Raw genomic sequence first — 9,713 nt, 5'->3', positions numbered from 1 at the left:
TTGATGCTGTCTCACACAGACAGTTCAGGCTTCACTCTCAATATGTCTGGGACAATGACAGGCAGACAAGAGAGGTGGTCATTGGAACTCTCCCATACACACACCGTGTGTGTGTGTGTGTGTGTGTGTGTGTGTGTGTGTGTGGCCCCATTCTGGGAAGGGTTAATATGCAGCCAGGCTGCGTGTGCTCAGGGCCTCAGCCTGGCCCCGGAGTGGGAGGGGTGGGCCTGGAAGGTGGAGTGGCGAGGGCTTGACTTGCACAGTCTGCCTTCTCCCCACAGGAACGCAAATGCTTGCCCAGATGGTCTGAGAATGAACTCAAGTTGCCTTTAGGAATGGCTGCGAAGCCCACACCTGGAAATCCCCCCTCCCTGCCCCTCCACGGCAGGTTGCAGTTGGGAGATTCTACAGTCATTAGAGGGAAGAGCCGGGAGTGAGCCACTCACTAGCTCGCCAGCGCTTGGTGGGAAGCAGCAGGATGGACGTGGTCGACAGCCTTCTTGTGACTGGGAGCAACATCACTGCCCCCTGTGTCCTCGGGCTGGAAAACGAGACTCTTTTCTGCCTGGATCAACTGCAACCTTCAAAAGGTAGGTACCAGAGGCTGTGACTGAAATTCAGAGAACTACAGAGTTAAGGAAGATAAAGCAACAGCAAAGCTGACTGAAATAGACGTACATGCTGTGTGTGTGTATGTATGTGTGTCTGTCTTTGTGTGTGTGTGTGTGTGTGTGTGTGTGTGTGTGTGTACAAAGTCCCTGTGGAAGGGAGGAAGATAAATGAAGTTGTATGTTTAGAAGTTTGGGTAAAAGAGTAAGAGAAATCTGTAGCCAGATACTGTTATTGTTCCCATGGGAGAGTTGGGGACCCACGCAGGATTTAGGGGAAGGGGTGTGACAGGAGCACTGAAGAGCCATGGGTAGAAAGGGGGGGGCTGGGTGTAGAAGTCTGAACTTACAGGCATTGTAGAGAAGCCACTGTCACGAGGTGAAGGTCGCCTTTTCTTAGGGGAAAGCCAGCATGAAGAAGTAATCAGGGCAAAATAAGGTTTAGCCTAAGGGGAAGAAAGCCACCCCTATTCAGGAGCATCGTCCTTGGGAAAAACTGTTTTCCCGAGTGATCCGTTGACACACCAATCTTTATAAAAACAATCTGGTTGCCCTGTGCTTCCCTGGGCTCGTTTCTGTATGGTGCAGCTAGTATAGGAATGCTTGGGTTCGGTGATGCTTAGGCTGGGGACACCATCAGGAAATGGCCACTCCCTGGGGGCCTAAGGCTTTATTATTCTGCCCGCTTAGCCCCGGCCCCTCCAACTCTCACCCTTCCCTCTGCAGAGTGGCAGCCTGCCGTGCAGATCCTCCTGTATTCCTTCATATTCCTTCTCAGCGTGCTGGGGAACACGCTGGTCATCGCCGTGCTGATCCGGAACAAGAGGATGCGCACTGTCACCAACATCTTCCTGCTGTCCCTGGCCGTCAGCGACCTCATGCTCTGCCTCTTCTGCATGCCGTTCAACCTCATCCCCAACCTGCTCAAGGATTTCATCTTTGGGAGTGCTGTGTGCAAGACCACCACCTACTTCATGGGTGAGTCACTGCAGGGGGCCGGCCACAGGGCTCACCCCAGCCCCTCGACAGCCACAGCAGGGGGGCCCTGCCGGGTCCATGCACAAGGACACAGGTGTCCCCTTCAGCAGGCCTCCTCCATGCCAGGACGCGTGTGTCAGGAGTTGATACAAAAGCACAGTGGGGACTGAGTCGGCTCGGCTCTTTGCAAAGGGACAAGAATTCATGGGTGACTTCAAGCCACCCTGTAGCAGGCGATTGTGTTCCGATTAGCTCCCAACTTGGGTTAGGGTTTCTCAGAATGGAGAGGACTCATGGGCTCAGGGCTCTTTGCTGTTCTGTTTCTCATTCTGGGAGAAATTGAGGCTATTTTAAACCATTTAGTCTCATCTAGCTTCTCAAAGCCTCAAGGGAGTTGGGGGTTAGATCTTAGGCCAGGAGTGTGGTGTGTCTGTATATGTATGTGTGTATGTGTGTGTGTGTGTGTATCTGTGTCTCTGTGAGTGTGTGTGTCCCTAATAAGAAGCTAGATATGTTCCTAGGAACCATGGATTATGAAGTAGACCCTGATCGGATGAGCTATGTTGCTGCTTATAGCAAACACATGAGGTTACAATAAAACACACAAAGCTATTTTTTAGTACTTTTTTATGCATCAGATATTTTGCCAATAACTTTTACTCCTGTGTTCTTGTTTCCCAGCCACCTGGTGAGTAACTATCATTCATCCATCCCTGGTTCATGAAGCACGAGCCACAAGCGGGAAGTATAGTGGCTGGGATTTGAACCAGATTAGCAGGCACCACAGTGGTGAGCACATGCCTCAGTTTGCCATCTGCTGTGGTTCCCCTAACCCTGGACAGAAACATGTTCTTTGGTCCTCTCTGTCTGTCACATTGCTTTGTCCCTTGTCCATTCTGAGAACCAACTGGAAAAAGGCACAGGGTGAGGTGTGTGTGTGTGTGTGTGTGTGTGTGTGTGTGTGTATACATGCATGTGCACGTGTGTGTGTGTGTGTGTGTGTGTGTGTGTGTGTAAAGGGGATGTGTGTGTGCAGGATCCAAGACACACTGATAACGAATCACTGATCCTCATGCCCCAGATAAGAAATCAAGATGTCTTCTGTGTTCAAGTCCCCTGAACATATGCTAAGGCCTTAAACAACAAGAAGAACCACTGTGAGATAATAAAGCATTGCTGAGAACTTGCTAACTTCTGGGCCCTGCCTGCATCCCCATGTGTGTTGAACAGGCACACTGCTCCAGCATCTCAGCCAGATCGGGAAAGAGAGTTAACATGAGTGTTCCCGTAGTCACTGAACAGTCACACAGCCGTGAAGGCCATGGAACTACTCGCTTTAAGGTTTTCAATTCTGCGCTGTGTGAATATCACCTCAGAACAGTTGTGATAGACAAATTTAAACCTCAAAATAATTCTGGAATTATTCGGAATGTCATAATAGCTTACTTTGTTACATGTGCCATGTCTTGTTATTTGGTATTGGTCTGGGGCTTTGTTTTTTGCTTGTTTACTTTGGGCACGGTTCTGTATGTAACCTTGACTGACCTGGAAACTTACTGAGTAGCTTAGGTTGCCATGCCCCGCCATACCCAGGGCTTTGTTGAATTTCTGGTTCTAATTCGTGGGGTGTGTGTGTGTGTGTGTGTGTGTGTGTGTGTGTGTGTGTGTTCTGGTATGACAGTGGATTTAGAGTGACTGTGGACCCCTTGCACAGAACAAACTCAATGACATTTAAATCCTTTCAATTCTACATGTCACAGGCTCTTTAAGATGAAGTCCAGTAAAACACAGTGAGTGAATCCTACTCAAAAAAAGAAAGGAAGGAAGGAAGGAAGGAAGGAAGGAAGGAAGGAAGGGAAGAAAGAAGGAAGGAAGGAAAGAAAGAAAAAGAAAGAACGAAAGAAAGAAAGAAAGAAAGGAAGGAAGGAAGGGAGGGAAGAAAGAAAGAAGGAAGGAAGGAAAGAAAGAAGGAAGGAAGGAAGAAGAAAGAAAGAAAGAAAGAAAGAAAGAAAGAAAGAAAGAAAGAAAGAAAGAAAGAAAGAAAGAAAGTTTTTACTTAATGGTTTTAGAAAAAAATATATATATATATATACATGGCTTTTAGGAAGTTTTCTATCCTGGTAAATAGTAATGTTTTAGGATGCCATGTTTAGAATGTCTGTTCCCAGATCTGTTGGACACAGCTAATTCGTGAGTGATGGTTCTTGTACCTGAAGGTCTAAGCTGAGCTTGAGACGTTACAGTAAACATACACACCCAACACAATTAGGACAAGTAGGGGCTCTGTCTTAGTGTGTGCAGGTGGGTGCTGTAGAGAAGATGTAACATGTCTCTCCCACTCTAATCAGGATGCATATTCACTCTATAAATTACAAAGGCAGAATTGTTTGAAAGACCCTGGCTCTCCCACTCGGAGAAACTGGTACATCACTCTAGAACCTTTTTTCTGTCACCTTTTGTTTTTTATGATACACTTTTTTTTCAACAAATATTTTAAATGTAAGAATATTTCTCTCTTTTGAATTGTGTACTAGAAATTTTCTAAACTTCAATACATCAGGCTCAGATCCCAGTGACCTATCGACAACATGGAGTCTTTGGGAATTTTTGCCCTGTAATGTTGATTTAACCACAGGCTCCTGATCAAAATTAGAGCCCTTCTCTAAGTTTCCAAAAAGCCCTTCTGAGGGATAGCAATTTATTTTTATCCCCTTGTTTATTAATTAATGAGTACCTTCAGCCCATGCTGGAGTTAGGCTGCAATGAAAGCTCAAAAAACTTATCTGAAAATTGGCAATGAGATATGTTTACAAATACCTACGGCTTAAGTCCTTTTTAATACAAAGCTGGGACTAAATCATCTTTTAAAAATATACATAATATTTCTTTACCCCTTGAGCATTCTCCCGTGATACTAACTGAAGCCCTGACACACTTAAGGTAACGTACAAATGAACTTCATAGTCAATACCTGAGTGTTCTTTGCTCCCTCCCAGGCACCTCCGTGAGTGTTTCCACTTTCAACCTGGTGGCCATCTCTCTGGAGAGATACGGTGCCATCTGCAGACCCTTACAGTCCCGCGTCTGGCAAACAAAGTCCCATGCTTTGAAGGTCATCGCTGCCACCTGGTGCCTTTCCTTTACCATCATGACTCCGTACCCCATTTACAGCAACTTGGTGCCTTTTACTAAAAATAACAACCAGACAGCGAACATGTGCCGCTTCCTGTTGCCAAGTGATGCTATGCAGCAGTCCTGGTAAGGCGGTGTGTTGCTCTTCCTTTTAGACGTGGCTTCCCCTAAGTTACCGATGTGACGAACAAGATAGCCCTGCCAGATGACTTACAGGACAGGCTTTCTAAGGAGGGTTCTTTTGTTGTTTCATATATTTATATAATGAAGTTTAGTTGTCTTCCCCTTCTCCCGTTCTCCTTTTCCATGCCCTCCACCTCTGGCTCTTTTCCCCAACAAGTTTCCCTTCTACTTCTATGGCTTGTTTTCCTATGTGACACAGAGAGTTAAGTTAGATCTTCTTGAAGCATTTATGGGAGGTATTTACGGGAGCATGAACACCTTATGTGTGGCTACACCACTGAAGAAAATAATGCATCTCCCAACAAAATTAGCAGCCAATGGTCCCTACAATGTGGGTCCTCACGGGCCCTTCTGAGAAGGCTCATTCTAGCCTCAGCCCTGAATGACCAGGAAAGCACACAGAGGATAGTCAAGACTCTAACCACCATACAGTTATAGATGAATTGATGTTTACAGACACGGAAACTGTGGCTTAGAGGTACCTGGGTGGCCAGAAAGCTAAGAAGGGCAAGCAAAGCCCCTCTCTGGGCTTCGTCACGAAGCTCAGCATCCGCATGGTCTCTGAGGAGTTCAGACTGGCTGACTCTCAGAGCTATAATTTTCTAAAAAATTGATGAGAGACCAGTCTCTAAAATTTTACGTAGCTTTTTCTAGTGTTTTTTAAAATACTAATTACTTTGTGTATATGAATATGGGGGGGGGGCGTGTGCCACGGTGCATGTGTGGAACAACCTGAAGGATTACTTCCGTCATGCAGGTTCCAGGGATTAAACACGGGTTATCAGGATTGGTGGCGAGTGCTGCTCCAAGGTAGACGATCTCAGCACCCCATCCCCGGGTTTATAACCGCCACGGTGTTTGCCCAGAAGAGTTTACCAGAAGAGAGGAGATTCCAACACTGGTTTCTTTGCTCACTGGCTGAATGACCTTGGGCAAGTTCGAGCAGCCTCTTGAAATTTCGGTTCTTTACCTCTAAAGGAGTTAATAATGCAGATTTTTTTAAAAATCTGCTTTATTGGGCAGCTATAAGGTTCAAATAAGAAGTCATAAAAATACCTTCAATGAAAAGATGACACAATGTGGGTTACATCTACTAATTACAGGGCTGTTTTGGAAGCAGGAACTAGACATTCAGAAGTGGTTACAACCCCAGATGGTGTTTCTTTGCCTTCTTCCTTCCCTTTCAATGAAGGAGCTTTAACACAAAACAGCATTACACTGAGAAAGAGAGGGATATACAAGACTTATCAAAACATGCCCAATTGCAATGAGAAACGGCCCAGCCACTGTTTGCCCCTCACAATTGTATGGTCTAATCTGTAACTCACACATGCCAGACCGTAAAAGTGATTTAGGGGCCAGACTCACAGAGCAGGGGGCTGTGAATCCTCAACAACCAACTGTGTTTAGAGAAAGCATAGCTCAATCCTGCCAGGCCCAAGACTTTGTGTGCCAGCAAATCAGCTTCACAGGGTGATGGAGAACGGATACTTAGGGAGATTTATGGGTGGCAAATGGCACAGTTGGTAAAACTGAAAGATTTTCCACAATTCTGACTGAAATATTTTTTGACTCCCATTGGAGAGTCAACAGGTTGTTTAGCCTGAGGCAGGTGGTTGAGTTCAGTCTCACCTCTGCTACCAGCTATGTGACTTTGGACACACTGAATCCCTGCAAGACTCAGTATCCTCATCTCTAAAATAGGGGCTCAGATAATAGCTCCAGGAAAGGTTCCTAGGTGAGTGAAGCTGGGACATGAATGCCTGTAGTACAGGTCCCCAATGGAGGGGAACTATTTTCATATTTATTATTTCAACAACTTGCACATGGAGTCCATATACTCCATTACTTTTAAAGACTTCATTATTTGTTTATTGTTCATGCCATTTTTTTTTTGTCACAGGGTCTCACTATGTCACCCAGGGCAGTCTCAGCTCCTAGACTTAAGCAATCCTCCTGCCTCAGCCTCCTGAGCATCAAGGGCTCTAAGTACATACTGCTTTTCCAGTGTTTCTGTTGTCTTTCAACATGTTCATTTCTTTGGGGCGTAGAATGATACCACATTCTTCCAATTTAAGTAGGCTTTCAGAGACACTTTAAAGAGTAAAAGAAGCAAGCAAGTTCTAATGATCAAACCTCTAGCCATGGAATTTTCAAGGACACTAAATGCTAGAAATTAATGTGTCTGCTCAGACCAGCTTGCCCTCATCATTCTTGCCCGCTAGAACTGGAAGGTTCAGAGTCGCTGGTAATTGGATTTCTTTTAATTATATTAGGCAAACATTCCTGCTACTTATCCTCTTCCTTATCCCTGGGATTGTGATGGTGGTGGCCTATGGATTGATCTCTCTGGAACTCTACCAAGGAATAAAATTTGATGCTAGCCAGAAGAAATCTGCTAAAGGTACTGATCTTTGGGCTGACTACTTACTCTGAAAAAGCTCAAAGGCTTGCTTTATAAGTTCACAAGGTATACCCGAAAGTGCACAGCATGTGCTGGAGACTCAGAAGAATTTCTGTCAGACTCTGGGTCACAAGGCAGTCGGGAGACCCAGGCTCTCTGAATCCGCATGATAAAATGAGATATTTCTTCTTGGTGGGGTCCTGAGTGGAATCAAAGGAGAGCATGCGTAGACGGCACAGTTACACAGGGGGCCCTGTCCCCCAGGCTTGGGGTACTGCAGCACTTCATAGACACCCTATGGTGATTCTGTCCTGCACATCAGATCCACGGCCTACAAGCCCAGCTTTCCGCCACCGATTCCTCCCTCTCAATCCTCCCTCTCACGCCTGCCTCACTCCTTCCTCGCTTCTACAGCCCATTGAACTGTCCCCAACACCTGTGTTGACATAACTTTTTTCCTTCTCACTCTGTTCCCTTCTCTCGGTCCCTAACTACGTAGATAACACAGTCTCTCAGGCTTCTGTTGACTTTCTTTCATTACTTGGAGTCCTCACGATAAAAGTAATCTGAAAACTCAGCAAGCAAACAGGAAAGAAAGCTCGGAGAAGAGTGTTAATATTTATTTTTTAATAACTTTCAGCTTTACAATCTTTGTGTGTAGGATTGCATTATTATTATTGTCATCATCATATATGCATAATTTATATTTCTTTGGGACTAGTGCAGACCAACACCAATGTAAATAAGTGTAGGCCAGGCTGCCTGTCCGTTTCTTTAGTCCAAGTTCAGCTTGGCCTCCCAGACTCGGGGAGTCAGGGGCTTTATGTCTTCCCTCTGGCATGACTTGTCTTGAACAATAAAACCCTGTCACTTGCCCATCCAGAGAAGAAGCTGAGCAGCAGCAGCAGTGGCCGATATGAGGACAGTGATGGCTGTTACTTGCAAAAGTCCAAGCACCCGAGGAAGCTGGAGCTTCAGCAGCTGTCCACCAGCAGCAGAGTCAATCGCATCAGGAGCAGCGGTTCTGCTGTCAACCTGATAGCCAAGAAGCGGGTGATCCGGATGCTCATTGTCATCGTGGTCCTCTTCTTCCTGTGCTGGATGCCCATCTTCAGTGCCAATGCCTGGCGGGCATATGACACTGTCTCGGCCGAGAAACACCTCTCAGGGACCCCCATCTCCTTCATCCTGCTCCTCTCCTACACCTCCTCCTGCGTCAACCCCATCATCTACTGCTTCATGAACAAACGCTTTCGCCTGGGCTTCATGGCCACCTTCCCTTGTTGCCCCAATCCTGGTCCCCCGGGGGTGAGAGGAGAGGTAGGGGAGGAGGAGGATGGGAGGACCGTAGGGGCATCGCTGTCCAAGTACTCCTACAGCCACATGAGCACCTCTGCTCCAGCTCCTTGAGCTGGTCCAGCAGCAGGAGGGGGGGCACGGGGAGCAAGGAAGAGAAGGAAAAGGAGGAAGAGGAAGCAAGGGTAAATGAGAAGGAAGACCCATTTCTCACAAGGACTCCTCAATGTCTGCTTTTCATCCTTGACAAAGTTCCAGGAGGAGGAACTCAAGGCGAGGTTGGGAAAACGCTAAGACATTTTCCATACTGTTCACTGTGGGAGAAGCCTCAGTGGGTCAGGGACAGGAGCTCCACGGAGCTCATGCTACAAATATCACTGCCAAGTCCATGTTCAAAATGGAGGTGTAGACCTTGAGGAGCTGTAGAATTTTCTGGAACCCCCAGTGAGGTCTCTTCAGAGTGGCACGCTGCTATGCTCTGTTTCTCCTGCTCCTGCAGAGTTCCGCTCGGGACCTTCCTCCCCAGGACTCCCGGCTACTTCTCATGCATACCACAAAGCCATGCTTTCTCATGGCCACCAAGGCCTGCGGAGCACACTTCCTCTGGCCACTTCTGGATATTGGGATAGTCTGATACTTCTTAAGCTTGAGGTCGGTCAGGCACACTCAGAGGTGAAAGTTTAGGCCATCATCAGACAAGCAAAAAGAATGTGTCTAAAAGACAGGCTTTAGAAGTTTTATTTCTACAGGCGAAAAAGTGTGGAAACGGCTAAAAAAAAGTGTCTTCTGTCAGCGTTGCAGAAGGGATGATCTGTGCGGTCAACTCTCTGTGTCCTAACACACACGACTTTTTTTGTTAACCTTAACTCAATTTCTTATGTTTACTGTATATCCTCCTCTCCAGAAAGACCTTCAGGTAAGAAGAGAGATATATACACCTGGGCAAGGATGGGAACACAGAGAGTCAGGTCCCGAAGAAAACTGGCATGCTGGGACTCGGTTAAAAAGGAGCTTTAAATGGCAAAACTGTGTATGCTTTTACGTGCCATCTGTGTAGCTCTCGGCGTGTGTGTGTGTGTGTGTGTGTGTGTGTGTGTGTGTGTGTGTGTGTG

The 9,713-nt window shown here is 46.5% G+C and overlaps 1 protein-coding gene across 2 annotated transcripts; it reads left to right on the top strand.

Moving 5' to 3' along the window:
* Positions 1-228: 228 nt before the first annotated feature.
* Cckar (cholecystokinin A receptor) lies at positions 229-9,707 on the top strand. 2 transcript variants are annotated; one of them, XM_055623748.1, is made up of 5 exons: positions 229-590; positions 1,335-1,586; positions 4,583-4,844; positions 7,178-7,305; positions 8,189-9,707. In XM_055623748.1, the coding sequence occupies exons 1-5, from the start codon at positions 479-481 to the stop codon at positions 8,713-8,715; spliced, it is 1,281 nt and encodes a 426-aa protein (XP_055479723.1). In that variant the 5' UTR covers positions 229-478; the 3' UTR covers positions 8,716-9,707. The 2 variants fall into 2 exon arrangements, with proteins under 2 accessions (XP_055479723.1, XP_055479724.1); XM_055623749.1 differs by having other exon boundaries at positions 532-590; positions 1,387-1,586.
* The last annotated feature ends 6 nt before the right edge of the window (positions 9,708-9,713 follow it).

The sequence above is a fragment of the Psammomys obesus genome, unplaced genomic scaffold (genome assembly GCF_907164565.1).
Source record: "Psammomys obesus unplaced genomic scaffold, mPsaObe1.curated_primary_1811, whole genome shotgun sequence".
In the NCBI taxonomy this organism is placed as follows: domain Eukaryota; kingdom Metazoa; phylum Chordata; class Mammalia; order Rodentia; family Muridae; genus Psammomys; species Psammomys obesus.
Note: the sequence above shows the minus strand (reverse complement) of the source record. Positions and strands in the feature narration are given on the sequence as shown.

Coding starts and splice junctions, on each gene's coding strand:
- Cckar (XM_055623748.1), top strand. CDS start 479: ATGGACGTGGTCGACAGCCTTCTTGTGACTGGGAGCAACATCACTGCC. Junction 591..1,334: donor TCAACTGCAACCTTCAAAAG/GTAGGTACCAGA, acceptor TTCCCTCTGCAG/AGTGGCAGCCTGCCGTGCAG. Junction 1,587..4,582: donor GACCACCACCTACTTCATGG/GTGAGTCACTGC, acceptor GCTCCCTCCCAG/GCACCTCCGTGAGTGTTTCC.